This window comes from Aethalodelphis obliquidens, unplaced genomic scaffold, assembly GCF_003676395.1.
Source record: "Aethalodelphis obliquidens isolate GAN/ISIS:26980383/991018 unplaced genomic scaffold, ASM367639v1 scaffold5, whole genome shotgun sequence".
NCBI lineage: Eukaryota > Metazoa > Chordata > Mammalia > Artiodactyla > Delphinidae > Aethalodelphis > Aethalodelphis obliquidens.
In genome coordinates this window covers 46,504,789-46,528,728 of record NW_020837949.1, presented here as the reverse complement: position 1 = coordinate 46,528,728, position 23,940 = coordinate 46,504,789, and the positions used below count along the sequence as shown (strand labels likewise).

The following is a 23,940-nucleotide window of genomic DNA, read 5'->3' as shown; positions in this document are numbered from 1 at the left end:
TTAATTTATCTCTCCGAACTGCAGCTTTCTCATCTATGATAAGGAGGCAAAGATACATAGTCCACCCTCCTGGTAGAAGAATAAATATAAAAGCATTCTGAAAGCCATGAAGATGTCACCAGACAGTGAGTTCTCAATGGGGGCAGTATTATGCCCAAGGGGTGGCGATTGGTTCTTCAGGGCGCTCATAAAAAATTTTACTATTTCAATGTATAAAGCACAGATATACATATAGAACATAAACAGGTATACAATCTATCTGTAGTATTGAAATTTCACTGGGAAGAGATGATTAGGGAAGAAAAACAAGGAAGGTTATAATGCAAACAATACTGAGAACATTTTGCTGGATAATCTTTAGTTCCTACCATCTCCTAAGTTCTGTCCCCTTTTTTTATAGGTAGCTTAATCTGATCCATCAGTTCGAGCACATAAATTTGAATTCTTACATTGAATACTTACATTTGAATCTTATATTTCTAGGAGGAGGGAGAAAAAGTAAAACTTCTGGGGAGAAGAATGAGAATGATGGACATTGTCTTTTCCAAAGCACATGTAGTACCACTTAACCCAAATACCATTAAGCTTTGAAGGAAGGAATTTGCTAACAAGAATGAGGAATTAAATGAGTGTACTCACCCAGTCTTTTTCCTGCTAGAAATTTAACAGTAGCATTAGTTTTCCCTTGATTTGCTTCGATTCTATTGGGTACTTCAAGCTCTTTGAGCCTAAGAGGTATGTGGAGAATTTAAAGAGAGTTCCAAGGAGAATAATGAAGATGAATTAAGGTTTGGAAAATAGGATCTATTGGAAAAGATTAAAAGGACAAGGATTATTTAGTGTGAGGAAGAACTGGCAATCAGGTAGCACAGAGATGGCTTCTAATAATGGAAACCTCCTGTGGAGAATAGTCTCAGGTTCTTATCTGTACTGAAAACAAAAGGAAGGGAAAAAGTGTATTTTGAAGCAAGAGAGATGTGAGATTAGATATTAAGATAAAATAACTGTCCATGGTTAAATCCTAGGCTTTGACTCTCCTTTATGGGATTTTTTCAAAATAAGGTGCGTGTCTGTAGGACGTATCAGGAGGAGGGACAACTGAACCCATCACCTTTGCTTCTCCTGCCCTGGTCAGAGGCCGGCCAGCCAACCTGGCCAATGTGGCCTCCATGGGCTCTGGCTTGATGGGAAGAAAGTCATTTTTCCTGGAACTGTGGCTTCAGGATGCCAGAGGATGAGTACCAAGCCCTAGCCAAGAGATCACAGCCAGAGCAATACGCCCAGCTGGGTTGTCCATACAAGCAGTGCCAGAGGTGGGTGTTGGGTGTCAACACACGGAGCCAAGGAATCGGTGTCAGAGAAGACGTAGCAAGGAAGAGTGGGTCAAAGTGAGCTGCTGGGAAGATGCTGTGGACCAGCTGCCGAGGAGAGTAATGCCCATGGCTAGGCTTTTAAGTGCTGTTGGAAGGCTACTGTGAGAGTGGATCAAAATCCATGTAGAAGTCTTAGGAAGTTGTTCATTCTTTCCATGTTTGGAAACTACTGCCCAAAACCATGGTTTCCACTCCTACATATGTGTCAGAATCCCCTGTGGAGCTTTGTAAACCTCACAGCCACCCTGGCTCCAGCCTTAGAGATCGGGATTTAATGGGAATATCACTTAGGATTCTTTTGTGAGCAACAGAAACCAAATCTGGCTAAATTTAGAGGGGGGGGGGGAAGATTGGGAAGAGGGGGTAGTGAGGAGAGTGGTTGGAAAGATATGAAGAAATTCTCTGAACAGAAAAAAAAAAAAAAAAAAAAGAAGGCTGAACAAGGGGCTTTGGGAAGGATCTGTGAATCAGGACATCTCCAGGGATCCAGGAAATACGATGGCTGCACCTCTGAGCAGCAGAGTGTGTGGTTAGGGGCCCAGGCTCTGGGGTATTATAGCCTGCTTTTATACCCTGTTTCTCTGTGCTTCAGTTTGCCCTTTGGAAATGGGTGTGATAGATTTTTACCTATGTGCTAGTCATGAGGACTGAACGCGTCAACATACGGCAAGAAAGTGCTTAGCACAATTCTTGGCACATAGTGAGTTCTTAATGACTATTAGCAATTATTTTTCTTGTTGCTGTTAGGCTCTGCCATGCATGTGAATCAGCTGTAACCATTTCTCTTAATAGCTTTTCCTCAACTTGCAAATTCCAGGGTCAGAGCATCTGAGCAGCTTATATTGGTTCACATGTTCACCCCTTGGCCCGAGAATGTGCAGGAATTTGATTAGCAGAATCACTGACTACCAGTCATCGTTGTTCGCTGTGGGCGTCATCCTTCACTCTTTGGAGATTCAGAAAACTGGGAGGGGAGCAAGTTTTGTCCTATGGTGTAGAAGCATAAAGGACCAAGGTGTGAGCCAGCAGTACTGCCTATCTTGCCATGCAGGCCCCTTTTGAAATTTCAGTGAGCCCAGGAGGGGAATGTAGGGCCATTAGCAGAGCGGTCTTTCAAATAATGTATTACTTCCATTGAAGCTGAGCTCTGTATAACATATACTGTTGGTTGCTAGGACAACAGAGGTGAAAAGACAGGAGCCCTTTCCGTAAGGAGCTCACATCCTGAGGCTGTAAAGGCCAACAGTCCCAATCCTAATAAGATCATGGCCCTAACTGAGGCCTTTATAAGGTTCATAGAGAGGCTAGGAAACCATACCTAAACTCGTGTGAGTTGGCCAGGAAAGATTTTCCTACCATAGTAGCATCTTGCCTCTTAGTTTTAAGATCAGTGAGATTTTGCCAGGTTAGGGGATAGACAGGTTAGAGGGCAAGTATTAGAATTCCAGGCAGAGGAAATATCACAACCAAAGAATGGCCAAAGTCTATGAACAACCAAGGTGTGAAACTACACAGCATTCTGTATTAAGAGCTGAAAGAATTGGGGAACGAGGATGTGGTGGAGCAGGAGTATGTGTGCTAAGGACTGTCGACTGAAAAAAACGCACAACCTGAAAGTTGAGAATTATGTTTTATTTGGCAGACAAACTGAGGACTTAAGCCTGGGAGACAGCCTCTCAGACGGCTCTGAGGGAGTGCTCTGAAGAAGTAAGGGAGGAACTGGAATATATAGGAGTTTTTGCCAAAAAAAAAAAACAAAAAAACAGGTAGTTGGAACATCAAAAGATTACTAATTAAAGAAAGGAAGATTCTGTATACTATTCATTTATTCATTCAATAAATATTTATTGAGCACCTACTATGTACCAGCTCTGTTCTAGACTCTGGAGATACAGCAGTAAGCAAAACACAAAAATCTCTACCCTTGTGTAGTTTCTATTTGAATGGGAGAGACTGGCAAAAAGCCCACAATTAAAATATATAGTTGGCAAAAAGCCCACAATTAAAATATATAGTATCTCAGATGATGATAAATGTAGTGGAAAAAAATAAACCAGAGAAGAGATATGGGGTCTGCCAAAGAAAGGAGGCGCCACTTTTAAGTAGAATAGTCTGGGAAGGCCCCACTAAGTTGTGTGGTTTTGACCACATAGCAGTGAAGAATTTGGAGCAGAGAGTAACACAATGAGATCTGCATTTTCTGCCCTCAGTGTGAAAGATAAATTGGAAGATGATTAAAGTGCAGATAGGGAGACCTGTAAAAAGACAATTTCAGTGGTCCAGGTGACTATGCAGTGCAGTGAACATGAGGAAAAAGAGAGAGCACTTCAAGAGCAATTAAGAAATTACATACAATGGACAGGACTTAATGACAGTGGGTTTGGGAAAGAGGAAGGAATCTGGGATGACAATTTCTGGCTTGGGCACTGGGTGGCTGATGCCCTGAGTAGTACCACTCACTGGGATGGGGAGAAAAGGAGGTTGGCCATCAGATGTGGTGAAGAGATACCAGTAAGTTCCCTACATACGAACGAGTTCCGTAATGAGGGCACATTAGTAAGTCCAATTTGTTCGTAAGTCCAACAAAGTTAGCCTAGGTACCCAAATAACACACTTGGCTATATATACTGTACTGTAATAGGTTTATAATACTTTTCGCACAAATAAAACATAAAAAACAAACAAAAAAGAAAGAAAACATTTTTAAGCTTACAGTACAGTACCTTGACAAGTACAGTAGTGCAGTATAACAGCTGGCACACAGGGACTGGCATCGAGTGAACAGGCAAGACGAGTTACTGACTGGAGGAGGGAGTGGAGGTGGGAGATGGTAGAGATGAAGGATCGTCAGCAACAGGAGACGGAGGACAAGCTGCAGTTTCACTCACGCCTGACGTGGATGGCACAGGTTCTGGTTCCTTGCTGGAACCAGATGCACGTTCGCATTTTTGAGAGTTCGCAACTTGAAGGTTCGTATGTAAGGGACTTACTGTATTCCTGTAACAGTCAGCCCACCCAGGTCTCCAGAATGGGAGGGTTGAGGGGTTTAACAGCTGAAGATCAACCCACCTTTTACAGCAGAGTCGGTGTTTTCTGTGAGTGCACCATCTCTTTTGTTCCCTGGACAATTTCCCTTCTTCTTGGTGTAGGAGAAGGTTATGGGCTCTGGTGTCAGTCGGATGTCGGTTTGGATTCATCTCCATGCCACTGTGTGATCTTCAGGTGATGTAGTCACAGGGGCCTCCCTCTTCTCCTCTGTGGACTAGGAATGCCAGTCTCTACATAACTCACCTGTTGGGAGAACTGAAGCACACACACTGAAGGCACCTGTGAGGTGTTGCCTCCTCCTTCGCTCCTCCTGGGCTGTGCCCTCGGTGGGGTTCTGGGTCAGGGTCAGTAGGTCTGAACCTGGAGAAACCCAGAACCAGGAGCAAAGGGCTGAATGTGCAAGGCATGGGTATTTGTATGAGTGTGTGTCTGGGTGTAGTTACCCTTCCAGTACTTTTCAAATCCAAATATAAGGAATTTGGGCAATTCACCTTCCTCTTTTATGATGCTTGTTTTGTAAAGGTGCTTATATAACTAAACCTGGGAAATCAGGACATCACTGAGGTACTAGACAGCCATTCAATGCTTCACCCCCACCCCACCCCCGAGTGCGCTCTCTAACACTGGGAGTGTGAGTGGTGGAAGTTTTGTTTCCAGCCCAGGGATCAGGGCATAGTTTCAAAGCAACATGCTGTGGTGTGGGGTCCCATGGCGTAAGGGATTTATTTATTTATTTTAAAAAATAGATCTTTATTAGAGTATAATTGCTTCACAATACTGTGTTAGTTTCTGTTGCACAACAAAGTGAATCAGTCATATGCATACATATATCCCCATATCCCCTCCCTCTTGTATCTCCCTCCCATCCTCCCTATCCCACCCCTCTAGGTGGTCACAAAGCACCGAGCTGATCTCCCTGTGCTATGCGGCTGCTTCTCACTAGCTAACTGTTTTACATTCGGTAGTGTGTATATATCGATTAGTTCACATGTATGCATATCGTGGTTGATATTCTTGAATAATACCTTAAATTTTTTTTCTTTAGTGTTTTTCATATTTTAGATTGTTTATAATTTTTCCAAGGGGGGAGAGAGGTTGGTTCCCTTATTAATCTGATTGAGTTGTTAGTCTATTCAGTTTTGTATTTATCTGAGCTGTTTCCCTGAGTAGTTGGAGGTATTTCTGTCTTTTCTTAAAAGCTGCTCTTATAAATTATCAGTATTATCAAAAACAAGTATTACCTCTTACCTTCCTTTTACTCCATTTTATTTTACATTTTTAAAGTATTTGTTGCTTATTTGCATTTTAGTTAAAAGAATGTTTTTTACTGATCTTCCTTGGGAATACTCAAGAGTTCAAAGTTCTTTTAGTCTAAAGTAGGGTTTCTCAACCTCAACATTATAGACATTTTGGGTGTTCTGACCTGTGTACTGTAGGATGTTTACCACCATCCCTGGACTCCTACCCGCTGGATGTCAGTGGCACCCTCCCCCTAGTCATGACCATCAAAACTGTCTCCAGACATGGCCAAATATCTCCTGGGGAATGAAAAACACCTCCCCTCCCAGTTGAAAACCACTGGTCTATGAAAAGTCTTTTTAATTGTTCTAATATTGTCACTGATTTTTAAATCATAATTCCTGGAAAAATATGAGAAAAAAAAGGAGAAGAAGGCAGAAAACAAACCAAATGAATGGAAACTGCTTTGGTCCTGAGCACGCAACCTGATATTGTGCGCATCTACATGTTAGCAGAATGTTTATAGTAGGTTACTAAGGCACCCGACTTGTGGGTACTTACATAACCTAGGAAAACCATTGGTAATCTTTTAAGGAGGTTTATTACAGAAAGACTGGTCAGTAGATTTTTTATAATACACTCTAATCAAGACAGGAAGGAATGCACCTCATCAGCACGCCCTCAGAATCCTGGAAAGGTTAAAGTAATGCCATGAGGAAAACTAAAGAAAAGGAACCGGAGATTTCACGTTTGCTCAATTTTCATTCTATACTATGCAATCTGACCACAAGAATGTAAATTTCAGTACTTGCATTTTCTTTCTCTCCCTTTCAACAGAGATCTTTGATTTCTAATTAGAAGGGAATAATCCATATTTATTTTTTTCTGGATGAAATTGCCCCAGTATCACCAATACAAATCCCCCCATCAAAAGCCTTTTCTCCCACACTTGATCTGTATCTCAGAGAATCCAGCAGTCTAGCTGCCCTGTGTAGGAGGTTGCTAAATTGGGTTTTTAAATTATTTCTATTAGGCAAAAACTTAACACATACCAGCTGCTGAGGGATTATAAAAGCTTAGTTTTTTTCAATAATTGGAAACCTTGTTTACAGGGGACTCACAATATTCTTTAAATGCCTTTGTGTTGAATATAAAAGAACTTGTGTTTATCTAGGCAATGATAATCTGACTATAAAGCAAACTCATTTAAGGCTTATGCTTCCTGTCTCTCACTATGCAGCTGTCACCCTACTGTTCTTTCAAGCTTTGCAAAATGCTGAGAATTTTTCCTTAAAATTAGAAGAATAAATTGAAAAACAAACCAGGTAGTTTGGAATACATTTAATTCTAAATCACAGGGAAATCGTTGAGAGACCCAGAATATCACAACATCTAGGCAAATTTATTCCAAGTTCTCATTTGTTAACTCATTGACAGAAGTCCAAGGAGATTTTAAGGTGTTCAGTCCTGGCAAAGAAAAATCATGGACAATTCAGATAATTCAGTCTGAAACCAGTCCGCAGAATTTTGCTAGCCAATGAAGCCATCAGCATTGATTGGCATCTGCTCTGGAGAAGCTGGGAAGCACAGTATTGTAGTTAAAGGTATGTGTGCTGAGTCCAAAGGCACTTACTAGATCTATGACCTCAAGCTAGTTATTTGAGGGCTTTGTGTAAAATAATCGCACTCACTTCCCTCATAGGTTTGTTGGGAGGCTTAAATGAGATCAACACGTGAAAACCTAAGGACGGTTCCTGGCACAGAATAGCCACTCAGTAAATGTTAGCCTATTACCACAACTTTTTTTCCAAGCCCTACCGGTTTTTACATGCATTATCTCACCTAATCTTTGAAAGAGCCTTATTAAAATAGTATATCTTTATAACTCCAGTTTTATTGAAAGTCGAGGGAAATGAGATGCAAAGAAGTTTAATAACCTATTCAGGGTCACACAGCGATTGAATTGACAGCGGGGCTCTTCGTTCATGATCTTTGTCTCATTCTGCAAACATTTAATGAGTACAGGCACCCTTTGCTCTCAGAACAATCACTCTCCGAATATTTGCTGTAACAACTTACAGAAGGTTTTAGCCAATATCATTCTCCCAGTTAAAAACCTGCTGCCACAAGTTCTCCTATGTGTGACGGCTTCTCAAACCTTAATGCGTATGTGACTCCCCTTCGAAATGCACATTCTGCATTTCTCACAAGCTCCAAGGTGATGCCAATGCTGTCGGTCCCCAGACCACACATTGAGTAGCAAGAAAGCTAGGTGATGCAAGAGTATGAGGTATGAGGACTCTCATACCTCAGAGTCCTCCTGTTCTACCTCCTGTTTAAACATATTGCACATTGTACCCATAACTCCCCCCACTTTCCCCTGAGGGTTTAGCTCCTCAGTATTTGTTTGGGCCAGGTACCTGAGGGCACTACCAATTCAGGCCTGATTTAGATAGTATCTTTCAAATCTTTGGCAATATTATTTCATTGTGTTTTTTATTATAGAACATTCTCAGTGTAGAAGGATAATGAAATTCCTATTCTGTTCAGCTGTGGACTGTACATAAACATACCTATTAATTACATCATGAAGTGTTAAACAATTATGTAATTGGCATTTAAATATTTTATATTATGCAGAAATTCTTATCAGATTGTTATATAATTATTTAAAAGAATTTGAATAATATCTGGGACATTGATGTTTTGGGATGCTCTAAGAATGAATTATTATTTTTTTCCATTTAAAATAATGGAATATAGGCTCTTGCTATTTGAAACTCTGCTGCCCAACACATTTTTAGGAATGGATTTGATTCAGATAACAAGAGGTACCTGCATTCACCCTGTGCCTGACATCAGGTGAAATCCTAGGAATACAATGATAATGAAGACAAAAATGGCTGCTTCAAAACACTCACAGAATAGTTAGAGAAGAACCAGCCCAATAAAGATTTAAAATATGGTGAGATGTCAAGTTTTTCAGCAGAGATCAGTAAAAGGAGCTTTAAGAGCACAGAAAATAATGGGCCTACCTCTTCCTTCTCTACACAGGAGGGTCTCTCTGGGCACCAGTAATAGCTAATATTCATTGAATATCTCTGTACTCCAGGAACTGTTGCAACCATGTTGCATGTATTTACTCAATTATTACAACTCAGTGAAGCAGGTATTTTTGTTATCATCCCCATTTTAAAGATGAGGAAACTGAGTAACAGAGAGATTAGTAACCTGCTTATGGACACACTGATCTGGCCTCAAAGACAGGCAGTCTGAGTGTAGAGCCCACCCTTTCAACCATCTTGTGATCCACCTTTATTTTATTAAAAGAAAGTTCAGGATCTTAAAATAAGAACATACAAAAACCAATGGACTGTTGAGCGGGGGGTGGGTGCATTGTATGGACAGGGCTAGACAGGACTAGAACCATCTTCAGTAGTCACAGTACTGGCAATAATTATATATGAGGTGTGACTATAAAGTCATGAAATAGTTTAACATATATTACATGAGAGTGGTCCCTTTCCAATCAGTCATCTTGGGAAGCTGTGCTTTTATTCCACCAATTTCCCACTGCCTAGAGTGTGCTGGGAATGCTCTTCTAAAGAACCTTCAGAATAAGTCACGGTGCAAATCTTAGTATCTTAGGATCATGCCTCATTTTTGTCTCAGATGTGTTTCCAGGTTGGATCACTCACCCTATTTACTGAATTTGGCTGTGAATAACTTATACCTGTTTGCCACAATAACATCCACTCTCAAATCCATTCTCAAAAAATAAATGTATGTTTCTTACCAGATGATTCTGAAACTTTAGTGTATGCTTAAATATCATCCAGGGGAACTTGATTAAATAACACATTAAAGCCCCACCCTAAGTAATTCTGATTCAGTTTGTCTGAGGAAAGGATCAGGATCCTGCAGTCTTTAACGAGCACCCTGAAGACCACACTTTGAGAAATGCAGCTCTGAGTATATCCAAGAAAAAGGGTAGTGATTCTTAAGGCAGTTCCAAAAGAGGAATTCCAAAAGTGTTCTCATCAACAGTGACATCAGTGTCATGTATCACCTACCTTGAGGGACTATTCTCCTGTACATGATGCTTACTTAGAATATGATGTTCAGTTATATTTATAAAAAGAATCAGCCACCATTCTTCACAGTCACACCACACACACCAAATTCACCTGTGTCTTGGGCAGGATGCATTTCAGGTGTTTGTTTGCTCACCGATCTACTTGGTATCCTCCTTTTTCAAAAAGAGGTGTTCCTTTCAGAACCAGGTAGATCATGAAAGGGTCCAGTATTGGAAGATCCAGCAATATGTATACGAATTATTACTTTTTTGTCCTGAAAAGGGTGGGCTTCTCTCACTTCTTGGAGCTGGATAACTAAACCCCGAGAGCAGGCATTGCAGATCCGATTTCTGTTAGTCATATCCTCAAAGACCAGTTCCACCAAGGTGATGGGTTATCCTAGGATAATCACAGTGGCAGGGAAGTTCCAGAACCAACTTTCCTTCATGTTGGGATATGTTACATCTTTGTCCCTTCCTGAATCCACGTGAATACCTAAATTAGCCCTCCATTTTTTGTCAAGTTGCCTGATTTTAACAAGCATAATTCTCAATGAAAATGCAAGAACTTCTGAGCTGCCTTACTTTTTATTTATCAGTTGTCCTCTGTCTCATTCACTGAAGAGAATCTCATACACCTGGAAATTGAAATTCAATGCTACAGCTTCTTTAATAAAACAAATCTGCATTTCACAGGTGGGTCCTGACTCCATCAGTGTCTGATGTGGGGCAGCACCTGGAGAGAGTCAGGCTCCTTTAAGGCATTACTGCATCACAGGGTAGAGGTTCTAGTTTCTCTAGTCAGGTTCCTTGTCCCTTGGAGCCCTGACATCAGCCGACTGTATTTTGTCTGGATCCTAGGATCCAGAATTATCTGCCTTAAAAAAATGTGCACATTCTATGATTTTTCTGGGGTCATTTAACTTATATTAAGCTCTTGACTGGTTAAAAGCTTAGTGAACGGTGGAGAGAAAGACTACGTTTAGATTCCTGTGAGCAAAAGTTTAGGAGAGGAAGAGGTGATAGTTGTATTTTTTTTTTATCCCAGCCATTCTCTTTCTCTTTAACATTAACGAGGGAGCTATGTTTTCTTTAAGAGCAACAGAGACAACAGATGGATGACAGGTTGAATCAGATCACTATCAAAACAGCCTGGACAGTGGGAGCAGTGATCAGATGACTGCCCACATCCTCTGTCTTCGCTCTCTCTTACTTCCACGTTTCCTCTCTCCCTGTGTAGGGTTGCCAGATTTAGAAAAAATGAAATAAAAACAGGATGCCTAGTTAAATTTGAATTTCAGCTAAATAAAGAATAATGTTCTAGTATACGTTTTGCGCAATATTGGGGACCTGTTGTACGGCCCTATTCCACGGGTAGTCTCTCCCACACAGTTCAGTGCTCTTGTTTTATTTTCTTGCAGTTTTCATATGCAGATTAGTTCTTCAATTGGATCAAAGGGTCCTGCAGGCGGGATCTTATTTGGTATTCCTCAAGGCACCCGAGATATTGACTTCCCTATTTAGCGGCCTATGTTAGATTTTTCAAGTGTTTCCTCTTACTGCAAGTACAGAACACCCCTGAGCTCCTTATAGCTTTCCTCTCACACCTGTGAGGTCATCACTTCACGAACAATGACAGGGCTGAGCACAGAGCTCCGAACATAAGTGTACCATATATTTTTATGAGTGATGGATGAACTGAAAGCAACTTGTTGTCTTCTTAAGAGTCAATTAAATTAACTACTTACCTGCATGCCAGGAGTTCATAGTAAGCTCCATCTACCATGCTGTCCATCTGGGAAATTAGATTAATTACCCTTCTCTTATTATAGTCTCCCACCCTTTTGTTTTTTTTATTAATCTCAAGGAAATATTTTCCTTTTCAACTGGTAGAGTCAATATTCAATGGAATAAGGGTTGTGAGGGAGAGGGGTCAGACTACATGGATAACCCCAAATTATAATTAAAACTGTAGTCATTTCTTTTTTACGCAAAGACAGGTTAACAGTGTTCTGAGGCCCAGCTGGGTCGTTAGGCTTGATTATTCGGAAGCTGGTGAGGAGGGATGATTCCCCCTTACCGACTAACTGTATTTTAAATTTCTCTAAATTACCTGAGTCCTTTGGAGGCAAATAAAACTTGTCTTTCACATGCTAAAAAAAAAAAAAAATTACCCTTCTCTTTTGGAAAGATAAGAGGATGGAGGAAAGGGAATGGGGTTGGTAGCAACACCTAAATTTGCAAATCTGTGTCATGGCTCAGCCAAAAAGATGGAAATAAAATTGTCCTGATAAATGGGGAGTCATTTCAAAATGTGGAACGTTGACTCTCAAAGAAAGGACAGATATCTTGCGTATTATATATTACCTACTTCCATCAGCTTTTCTAAAATTCTAAATTTCTTCTACGGCATGTTGGTGTGGCAGCCAGATTACCTACAGTATCCTGAGAGGAAGAAAGAACTGTGAAAGCCAGTCAAACAGTGTAAATGACAAAATGTTCAACTCCCATTCAAAAGCTTTCCAGCATGTAGAGTAATCAGATAACAAGGTGCCTTTTTACACACTGTGTGCTTCGATTAATCATATCATTTAGATCTTCCTTCATAAATGACACACAGCAGGCTGCAAACCTTAAAGAGTGATGAATGCCCTCTCTTGGTTCAGTGCTTTTCAGGTGTAAAACGCACAGAAGAGTGAACACGTATTTAGAAGTATCTAGAGGATTAGTTTTATGCCAACTAGGCTTGTCCAAGGCAGGCTTGTCAAGATGGTCCACAGAGACCCGGCTCCCCCTTTTGAACCTTTTCCTCTGGTCCATACCTCCCTACTGCCCACTCGGGTCCCCTACATCCTTTGGAGAGTAAAGATAGGCCGGGAAACTGCCTTCAAAGCCCACCACGGTGCCCTGCTGAGAAAACTGCCCATTTGACTGTAGACAGAAATGACTGTAAATGAAGTAGCTGCCCAGCTCATATTCTACCCTAGTAAACAAACGTGATCTTGCTGTTATAACCATCAGTGAAATCCATAACTTCATGTAGCTCTACATGTTCTCAGTGTCCCTGGAATCAGACTAGAAGAATAAAAGCTGAACATGAGAATTCATGTTAATTTCTTACCAACTCCAACACCTTGAATGTAAGAAAATAAAGTTCATATGAAAGTAGATTATCACATATATGTGGCAGAAATCCAGTGTGATAACCCCAAGGCTCAAGATGTGATTGAAAAATCTTTTCTGGAATGTTTATGCTTTTCAGTCAACTCATAAATCTTATCCTCCAAAGCTTGTACCTCTGGTGTCAAGTGAATTTTAGCCCATTCACCATTTGATGAAAAAAATAAGAATGTTAGGATATTGATTTTATTGGGAAAGAGACCGGATTAAACTTATTTTTTAATCCGGGTGCACTCCCCATTTTTATTATAAATACATAATGAAACAATTAGGTGAAGATTGAAATAAACGTTTGTGTTTTATTCATGCTAAAAGTATTTGTTCTGTCCTTCAGGATGAAGCCTTGTAATACTTTTATAAATTCCTTAATATTAAAATAAGCCTCACTGTGTTTCCTTCAAAAACTTTTTTATTGGGTGATTGAGTTTGGGTGGGGAGTGAGCCTAATGATGAGAGAAATATGGCAATTCTAGGTCATTTTCACTCAAGAGAGTGGAATGTGTTGCTTAACTCCAGAGTGTCTTAGAGCTCTGATTTGGGGAATAAAAACTGGAATAAAATTATTCCCAGGACTCTAGCTCTGTTTATTTGAATAGTATTTTTATCTATCTGGTTTGAATTCAAATGCATTACTAACACTTCTCTTCTTTTCCATATAGGTGGGAAACAGACCAAAATATTATGGAAGAGAGTATGTATTATGCTATTCGTTGTTTTAATAATGTAATAAGTAGTCACTTCCTATGTCATTTAAATATTAAAATTTTTCCAATATGTAGTCTTCATCAAATGTCCATTGTGCAAGAGTTTAATAATAAGGATAAATGCAATCAGATCTCTTTGTACTGAATTTTCTTATAATATTCAGGTGCTTGGCTTCATGAATGTGGGAGGGAGACTATCTCCTGCTCCATTCAGTTCTCTTCACAAAAGCAGCCACTGAGTGCCCGGCAAGTATTTGAAACATAAGGCGTAAGGCGGCATTTTTTCCTAACTGTGGCTCTCTTAGTATTTCATTTCACTTTTACTTCAATACTATATAAACAGCTAGGGTGTCGAAGAATGTGAACTGAGCCTGAATTCCTTACTTTCATCTACCTCAGTAAACACAACACTCAGGAAAGTCGCCCCATTTCCTTGGTTTCCTAAAACCAAAATGATGATTTCTCTTGACATGGATCTATTAGCCAAATTGCCTTAATACCATAATTATGATTTCCCCCATTTTCCTCTATTTTTTTTAAGATTTTTTTTTTTAATGTGGACCATTTTTAGTCTTTATTGAATTTGTTACAATATGGCTTCTGTGTTATGTTTTGGTTTTTTGGCCACAAGCCATGTGGGATCTTAGCTCCCCGACCAGGGATCAAACCCCGCACCCCCTGCATTGGAAGGCGAAGTCTTAACCACTGGACCGCCAGGGAAGTCCCCCCTATTTTCCTCTTAATTTCATCTCTTGTTTTACTTTCTCAGAAACCTACTGCAAAGCAAATATGCATTACCATAAAAATAGCTGGCAGTCTCGGGCTGTGGTATGGTGCACAGCTCACAGCAGGTAGAACCACCCAGACAGAGCAAAGGGTGGAGGCGGAGGGGGGGAGGATGTCAGTCAGATGCACAATTCGATTTTCTTCCCATGTCCCACCTGGAGGCATTATAAGGTTAAAGTCTCTTTCAGCTCCCAGAGCTCTCCCAGCCAATCCAAAACCTTTTCCTCTATTCCCTTACCCATCAGAGCCTCACTTCCGTGATGAATGACCCTCTTATTTGTCCCAGTTCAGCAGCCACTTCCTAATTGCCACGGCTGCGTTTCTGAACCTTCCTACTGGGCCTTGGGAAGCTGGGGGCTCTGGAATACCTGCCTGCATCACTGGCCTCCTCTCTCTTCCACCCCCATGTCCCTAATATCTAACCTGGTTGTAATAGGACTTTTTTTTCTTCAGTATACTGATTTGGATTTTGCTCATAGAGCAAAAGAAAAGAGAATTAATTTAAAAAAGAGAAAATGAAAACCTATTATATACTTCTCAAATAGAACATTTTTGTACATGAATTCCAAAAGAAACTCTATTTATTGTTTCTTTCCCTTTTTTGCATAAAAGTTTTGTTGAATAACCTTCTAGTTTTCATAGTCCAACCTCCCCCCCGCCGCCATCCACATAAACTGTAGAGTGAAACGAGACCAAAGAAACATTTTCTTAACCATAAAAAAGGAATATATCGTATTAGAGGGAGGTTAGCTTAAAAACTTCATATTCTGGTTTCCCTTTCTTTTTTAAAAATGAAAGTTTTTGTTGTTACACTCAAAAAGTAAGACATGCTCTATTCAGGAAACATATATGCATATTTTTTTCCTAGAAAGAATCACAAGAAAGTGTGTTCAGTAGATACCATTAGGGAAAGGGAATTTTTATTTCTCTACTGTTTATATTTTTATTTCTTTCGTGCCTTTTAACTTTCAAATTTTGAATTTTCCCACTGTGGGTAGGTATTACTTTTGTTCTTAAAAAGTTAATCAATTAATACCCAATTAATTTGGGAAAATTAGAGCATATAGGAATCTACAAGGTGGAAAACACCATAGCCCCACCGTGAAAGAGAAGCATTGTTAACTTTTTTCCCTTCATCTCTTTCTTCCCAGTCTTTGTGCAAGCTCTGGTTTTTGAAAAGTTGGGATCATAGATATATACATGATGGGTACTTTTAAATCCATGCCTAAAGGGGCTGATGAGCCACACACTGGGTCTTCAGATGCACAAGATTGTCATTTTCTTCTTTTGAACAATTGAATTTAACTTAGTTCTTGACACCTGACATCTGCTGCTGGCCATCCCTGAAACACGTCCATTCAAGGGAGTTCAAACAAAGCTGCTTTCAGGTTAACTGCCTATTTGGGATATTCCTTTTCCCATTTTTTTTTTTTTTTTTTTTTTGCCCTTCTCCCCCCAGAGAGTGACCTGGGTCAGGGGTGTCAGGTTTCTGTGCCCTTCGCTGCGTGTGCCTCTTCCTGCTGCGGTCACCCCCTGCCCTGCCCTGTCAGGTTGTGTCCTGGACATCTCAGTCTCAAACCTCTTGTGGCACCAGCTTTTGTCCTTTCTGATGTGGGAAACTTTCCAATGCCCTCTGCCCTTCTATCCTCTCCACGTCCCTCCCACCTCTCCCTCCCTCCCTCCCTCCCTCCCTCCCTCTCTCTCTCTCTCTCTCTCTCTCTCTCTCTCTCTCTCTCTCTCTCCAGCCTTCTCCAGCCCCAGCTCTTACTGCAAAGGAGGCTTCTCCACCTCCCAGCTTAGACCCACTGAACATGGGTTCTAGCCAAATTTCTCCCAATCTCCCTCCCAAAAGAACTGGGGACACTGGTCTCCTTTTGGAAAGGAGGGTTGCTCTTATGTCACACAGCACATTCATCCTCACCCCGGAAAAGCGATGCTGCAAGGCCTCCATACATTGACTCTCAAGATTTAAAACCAAAATTTGAGAAGCCAGAACACCCCTTTTTCCCAAGCTATCACTGCCCTAGGCTTTTGAGAGTTGATCTGAGAACTCAAGGCCAGAGTGTTTGACCTCACTCCCCTAGGACTAAAGCTTCAGCTTGTAAGGTCTAGTTGTAAAGAATAGAAGGGAATTAGGACATAAGTATTGTGATAGGTTTATTTTTTTCCAAAATGTTATCCTGGTACATGTGTCCTCTAAGAATCTTTGCATTCCTGTGGAAAAAAAACAACAGCACTTCTCGTGTAGCCAGCTTCCCTCCCTCCTGTCTCCCTTCCAGGAAGGTAAAAGGGGATTCTCTGTCCAGAAAACTTCTTCTCTAATTTATTCCCCCCAATTCCCTAAGATCGGGTAATCCTAGAAAGAGGGTGGTGTTCTCTCTCCCAGGAGCCCGAGACCCCTTGGCCCTGGCCTCACTCCGCCACAACCCAGCTCCCACCTTCCTCTGAAACACAGATTGATCAAATCTCTGATAACAGGGGTGAGCCGCTGTCTTTGCTTTAGGGCAGCAGAGAGAGCTGGCTGGTTGTGTGTCCCTAACTCCTGTCCTGTTTTCCTCTCCCCTGGCACTGCTGTCCGCTCTGTAGGTCCCAGACATCCCCTCCAGAGCAAAGCAGTTACTGGCCAAGCTTGCAATCCTACCGAATTTTCTACATGCATGTGTATTACTTTTTAAATTGCGGGGGAAAAAATAAACATTATCTTTAAAAAAGAAAAATAGGTACGTTTTCCAAACACATCCCTAAGCGAACCTAAGCGAATGCTCTCAAAATTTAGAGGACTGGAAGGCTGTTCATTACTTCTGGCCATTCTTTCCAGAGAATGAGCCTCAAATGAACAGCACCCCACACTGACGTAAGCAGGGTGATAATCAGTACGTGCTCATTTGCAATCAGGATAATACCTAGTGATGAGCAGAGTGCTGCATTGGTAAATGCTCTTTTGCTTTCCTTCATGGATAAAAGAGGAGCCATAACCTGGCTTTTGGTTACGACTTTAATTTTCAGCTTGTGATCAAAGGCAATAGCAGAAAGCCAGGTGGACTGGGCGTTCTTCCTTTTGCCTTGCCTACTTGCATGCTTATTATGTGTTTGGGTGCATGCTGAGAGCCAGGTCCAAGCCCATCTGGAAGTATACAGTAGTCACACCCCTCTTCATTTAAATGGGGAGCTGTAGGTTCCAGGTGGGCCCCACCATCTTTTTCAGGCAGCTCTTTGTGGTCCATGTTGGTATGTGATCTGTTCAGAACAAAGATGGTCTTGTCTCTCCTCAGGTTTCATGGGATCATCTCCCGAGAGCAGGCAGATGAGCTTCTTGGAGGCGTGGAGGGCGCCTACATTCTTAGAGAAAGCCAGCGCCAGCCAGGGTGCTACACGTTAGCACTAAGGTAAGCCTGATTTCATCCACTGTTGCAGCTGCTTTACAGGAGACTTTACTTATTTTTTTTCCTTTTTTTTTTTTTTGCGGTAAAATATACATAACATACAATGTAAATGTACCACTTTAACCATTTTTTAGTGTACAGTTCAGCGCCATTAAATATATTCTGTGTCCTGCAACCATCTCCACTATCCATTTCCAGAACTTTTTCATCATCCCAAATGTTCGGTACCCATTAAATCAATTGCTCCCCATTCCCCCCTAATTATTTTTTATTTTCACTTCATTTACAAAGCAGCCAGCAGCATGTCAGACGCTTATACATTTCCTGTTATCAGTTGACGGGCTCTGAGGCTCTGTTTAGGCATACACAGCATTCTTTGGAGAATCATCTGCAAAGCTGCTGCTCTAGGGCTGCTTCCTTCTGAAACATCAAGCCTGCTGATTGAGACACACCTCTGCCTCCCTTCGCCCTCAGCAAAAGTCTTCACCTCACGTTGTGCGTGTGTGCCTGCACGGCCGTGCGCTTTAACCAGAGGATTCTCTCAGAGATCACACTGACTTCACACTGAGCTCCCAGGGGTAGTCATGACGCTCCACGCCAGCGAGCCATCACAGCACTTTACCACAAAATCACAGTATTAAAAAATCACAATTTCAGTGCTTGTGATTGGTCTGTTTACATTTTCTGTTTTTTCCTGGTTCAGTCTCAGAAGGTTGTGCTTTTCTAAGAATTTGTCCATTTCTTCCAGGTTGTCCATTTTATTGGCGTATAGTTGCTTGTAGTAATCTCTCATGATCCTTTGTATTTCTGCGGTGTCAGTTGTTACTTCTTTTTCATTTCTAATTCTATTGATTTGAGTCTTCTCCCTGTTTTTCTTGATGAGCCTGGCTAATGGTTTATCAATTTTGTTTATCTTCTCAAAGAACCAGCTTTTAGTTTTATTGATCTTTGCTATTGTTTCCTTCATTTCTTTTTCATTTATTTCTGATCTGATCTTTATGATTTCTTTCCTTCTGCTAACTTTGGGGTTTTTATGTTCTTTCTCTAATTGCTTTAGGTGTAAGGTTAAGTTGTTTATTTGAGATGTTTCTTGTTTCTTGAGGTAGGATTGTATCCCTCTTAGAACTGCTTTTGCTGCATCCCATACGTTTTGGATCATCGTGTTTTCATTGTCATTTGTTTCTAGGTATTTTTTGATTTCCTCTTTGATTTCTTCAGTGATCTCTTGGTTATTTAGTAGTGTATTGTTTAGTCTCCATGTGTTTGTATTTTTTTACATAATTTTTCCTGTTATTGATATCTAGTCTCATAGCGTTGTGGTCGGAAAAGATACCTGATACAATTTCAATTTTCTTAAATTTACCAAGGCTTGATTTGTGACCAAAGATATGATCTATCCTGGAGAATGTTCCATGAGCACTTGAGAAGAAAGTGTATTCTGTTGTTTTCGGATGGAATGTCCTATAAATATCAATTAAGTCCATCTTGTTTAATGTATCATTTAAAGCTTGTGTTTCCTTATTTATTTTCATTTTGGATGTTCTGTCCATTGGTGAAAGTGGGGTGTTAAAGTCCCCTACTGTGATTGTGTTACTGTCGATTTCCCCTTTTATGGCTGTTAGCATTTGCCTTATGTATTGAGGTGCTCCTACGTTGGGTGCATAAATATTTACAATTGTTATATCTTCTTCTTGGATTGATCCCTTGATCATTATGTAGTGTCCCTCTTTGTCTCTTGTAATAGTCTTTATTTTATTTTATTATTATTTTTAAATTTATTTATTTTTGGCTGTGTTGGGTCTTCGTTGTGTGCAGGCTTTCTCTAGTTGTGGCAAGTGGGGGCTACTCTTCGTTTTGGTGCACGGGCTTCTCATTGCGGTGGCTTCTCTTGTTGCAGAGCACGGGCTCTAGGCCCACAGGCTTCAGTAGTTGTGGCACGCGGGCTCACTGCTTGTGCCTCGTGGGCTCTAGAGCACAGACTTAGTAGTTGTGGCACACGGGCTTAGTTGCTCCGAGGCATGTGGGGTCTTCCTGGACCAGGGCTTGAACCCGTGTCCCCTGCATTGGCAAGCGGATTCTTAACCACTGCGCCACCAAGGAAGCCCTAGTCTTTATTTTAAAGTCTATTTTGTCTGATATGAGAATTGCTACTCCAGCTTTCTTTTGATTTCCATTTGCATGGAATATCTTTTTCCATCCCCTCACTTTCAGTCTGTATGTGTCCCTAGGTCTGAAGTGGGTCTCTTGGAGACAGCATATATACGGGTCTTGTTTTTGTATCCATTCAGCCAGTCTGTGTCTTTTGGTTGGAGCATTTAATCCATTTACATTTAAGGTAGTTATCAATATGTATGTTCCCATTACCATTTTCTTAATTGTTTGGGGTTTGTTATTGTAGGTCTTTTCCTTCTCTTGTGTTTCCTGCCTAGAGAAGTTCCTTTAGCATTTGTAAATTAGAACACTTCCTAACACCATACACAAAAATAAACTCAAAATGGATTAAAGACCTAAATGTAAGGCAAGAAACTATCAAACTCTTAGAGGAAAACATAGGCAGAACACTATGACATAAATCACAGCAAGATCCTTTCTGACCCACCTCCTAGAGAAATGGAAATAAAAACAAAAATAAACAAATGGGACCTAATGAAACTTAAAAGATTTTGCACCACAAAGAAAACCATAAACAAGACGAAAGACAACCCTCAAATGGGAGAAAATATTTGCAAATGAAGCAACTGACAAAGGATTAATCTCCAAAATATACAAGCAGCTCCTGAAGCTCAGTATCAAAGAAACAAAACAACCCAATCCAAAAATGGACAGAAGACCAAAATAGACATTTCTCCAAAGAAGATATACAGATTGCCAACAAACACATGAAAGGATGTTCAACGTCACTTATCATTAGAGAAATGTAAATCAAAACTACAATAAGGTATCACCTCACACCAGTCAGAATGGCCATCATCAAAAAATCTACAAACAATAAATGCTGGAGAGGGTGTGGAGAAAAGGGAACCCTCTTGCACTGTTGGTGGGACTGTAAATTGATACAGCCACTATGGAGAACAGTATGAAGCTTCCTTAAAAACCTGAAGCTAGAACTACCATACGACCCAGCAGTCCTACTACTGGGCATATACCCTGAGAAAACCATAATTCAAAAAGAGTCATGTACCACAATGTTCATTGCAACACTATTTACAGTAGCCAGGATATGGAAGCAACCTAAGTGTCCACTGACAGATGAGTGGGTAAAGAAGATGTGGCACATATATACAATGGAATATTATTCAGCCATATAAAGAAACGAAATTGAGTTATTTGTAGTGAGAGGGATGGACCTAGAGTCTGTCATACAGAGTGAATTAAGTCAGAAAGAGAAAAACAAATACTGTATGCTAACGCACATATATGGAATCTAAAATATATATATATATATATATGGTTCTGAAAAACCTAGGGGCAGGACAGGAATAAAGATGCCGATGTAGAGAATGGACTTGAGGACACAGGGAGGGGGAAGGGTAAGCTGGGACGAAGTGAGAGAGTGGCATGGACATATATACACCATCAAATGTAAAATAGCTAGTGGGAAGCAACCACATAGCACAGGGAGATCAGCTCGGTGCTTTGTGACCACCTAGGGGGTGGGATAGGGAGGGTGGGAGGGAGACGCGAGAGGGAGGAGATATGGGGATATATGTATATGTATAGCTGATTCACTTTGTTATAAAGCAGAAACACACCATTGTAAAGCAATTATACTCCAATAAAGATGTTAAACAAAAAATAAAAGAAAATAAAAATCACAGCACCCAAAAGGCATTGCATTTACTGCACCTTCCTAACCTGTATCAAATATTTTATGTCCTTTGATCCTCATGGCAATCCTATAAGGTTTGGTGAAGGTTTTCAATTTCAGAATTGGATTGTCTTCCGAAAGTTCATTCGTGAACTCTTTGGAATTGGGAAGCTCTTTCTCCGTGGAAGAAATGGTATCAATGAAACACTTCCCAGGGCCTTCCCTGGTGGCAGAGTGGTTGGGAGTCCACCTGCCAATGCAGGGGACACCATGCTCTAGAGCCCGCAAGCCACAACTACTGAACCCACGTGCCACAACTACTGAAGCCCACGCGCCTAGAGCCCGTGCTCTGCAACGAGAAGCCCGCGCACGCAACGAAGAGTAGCCCCCTCTCGCCTCAACTAGAGAAAGCCCGTGCGCAGCAACGAAGACCCGACGCAGCCATAAGAAAATAAATAAATAAATGTATTAAAAAAAAAGAAAGAAAGAAACACTTCCCAGGTCAGCCCACAAAGGTGTGTTCAACCCACCATCTCGATGCTGTGATTGTGGAACGGTCAATGCTTTCCAGGTTGTGACTGGGGATGGCATATCTTCAGTGATGTCATTATGGGGAAGCACTTCAAGAGTAGCAAGTGCCCTAGAGATGCAAAGTATTTTCCCAGCTTCCCAGCATCCCATCAGCAGGAGTTGACAGTCCCAGTGGGGAGCCAAGCAGGGGCTGTGAGATATAGGACCAAGGCCAAGAGGGAACAATCCGAACTAAAGGGAGAACACCCTAATGATTAGGTCACTGGAATGCTGGCTCTGGCGTTCAAGCAGGGAGCTCCACACAGATCCCCTGTTTCCCTTCTGTTGGACCAACTGGGGTGGGAGGCATGGGGTGCTTTACTGATAGTGGTTAAAGATGTAATAATAAAAGGACATCAGGCCAGTGGTGATAGCTTCCCTTGCAGAGGTAATTGCCTGGTACAGGGGAGGGGGTGGAGGGGCATGGCTAGTTCCCATTAAGAAATTTATGTAAGATATCTGTAAATCAGGCAGTACTCCCTGACTTTTACAAATGAGAATGATTATGACCCAATGGCCTTAGTGATTTCTAGGACCAAACGATGCCATATGACTGACTAGGGTTAAACCCACCTTTGCCTCTTTCCAGGGATGTAGCCTCAATCAGGTACCCCATCTTTTCAAGGCTCAGTTTCCTCAGCAGTCAAACAGGGATAATAATTGCACCTGTCTCAACGGGTCTCCATGATAACTTAATGGGGAAAATCATGTCCAAGGGCTTAGCCCAGTGCCTGGCATTCAGTACACTCTCGGGAAGTTTTAGCTGCCATTGCCACGCTAACACTACTGTGATTTCTAACACTACTGTGATTTCTCCTTCCTCATGGGCAGGTTTGGAAACCAGACCTTAAACTACAGGCTCTTCTATGATGGAAAACACTTTGTGGGTGAGAAGAGGTTTGAATCGATTCACGATCTGGTCACAGATGGCTTGATAACGCTGTACATAGAAACAAAAGCGTCTGAATACATTTCCAAAATGACAACAAATCCCATCTATGAACACATTGGATATGCCACTTTACTCAGAGAAAAAGTATCCAGGAGGCTAAGCAGGTCTAAAAACGAATCAAGGAAAGCCAGCGTCACAAATGAAGAACACACAGCGGTTGAAAAGGTAAGCGACGCGAGGGACAAAAACAGTCTCTCTTTTTTTAATCTATGCTCAAAAACCGGACGATTAATTCTATATGTGATTTGCCAGTATGTTGTAGGAGACCACCCCACCTCCACCGAAAGAACTTTAGAATTTTCATGCTAAAAGGGACCTTGGACATCTTTCAGCTCAACCCCCTCATTTTACAGATGAGGACAGTGACGTCCAGAAATGTTTGATGATTTGCCCCAACTCATGCGGTCAGAGCCGAGACTTCCACAGATAATTATCTGTGCGTTTATTTGGAGTTTGAAAGGAAGAGAAAATCCCCTTAATGTTTTATGATGAAACTAGTCACTTGCTTTTTAATTGCCATTTGAGGTGTTACTGGCTCCATCTCTAGTCCACCCAGCTGGCCAGATACATGGTATTTGCATTTCCTTCTCTCAGGACTGGGTGACCCTGCGTGACCCACAGGTCCGCCGTCTCTTGAAGGTGGTTTTACCTAGATAACAGATTTTACCGACAGAGATGGGAGCATTAGCGGTGATGATGGCTCTCTCTGGGAGGCTTGGAAAGACAGGCTATCCTCTGTCCCAAAGGAGGAGTTATTATGCCTCACCGAGGATTAGAAGCTCCTAAGTGGGTGATGTTCAAGGTGGTTGCATCACGGCAGGA

General features: G+C 41.2%; 1 protein-coding gene across 6 annotated transcripts in view; it reads left to right on the top strand.

The window, feature by feature from the left end:
• The window catches only part of CHN2 (chimerin 2), a 333,762-nt gene that overhangs the window by 190,375 nt on the left and 119,447 nt on the right, over positions 1–23,940 (top strand). For all 6 annotated transcript variants that reach the window (XM_027102302.1, XM_027102304.1, XM_027102303.1 and 3 more), the window contains 3 exons: positions 13,575–13,606; positions 17,678–17,791; positions 22,998–23,283. In XM_027102302.1, coding sequence (XP_026958103.1) covers positions 13,575–13,606; positions 17,678–17,791; positions 22,998–23,283 — 432 coding nt within the window. The remainder of the gene's footprint in view (positions 1–13,574; positions 13,607–17,677; positions 17,792–22,997; positions 23,284–23,940) is intronic.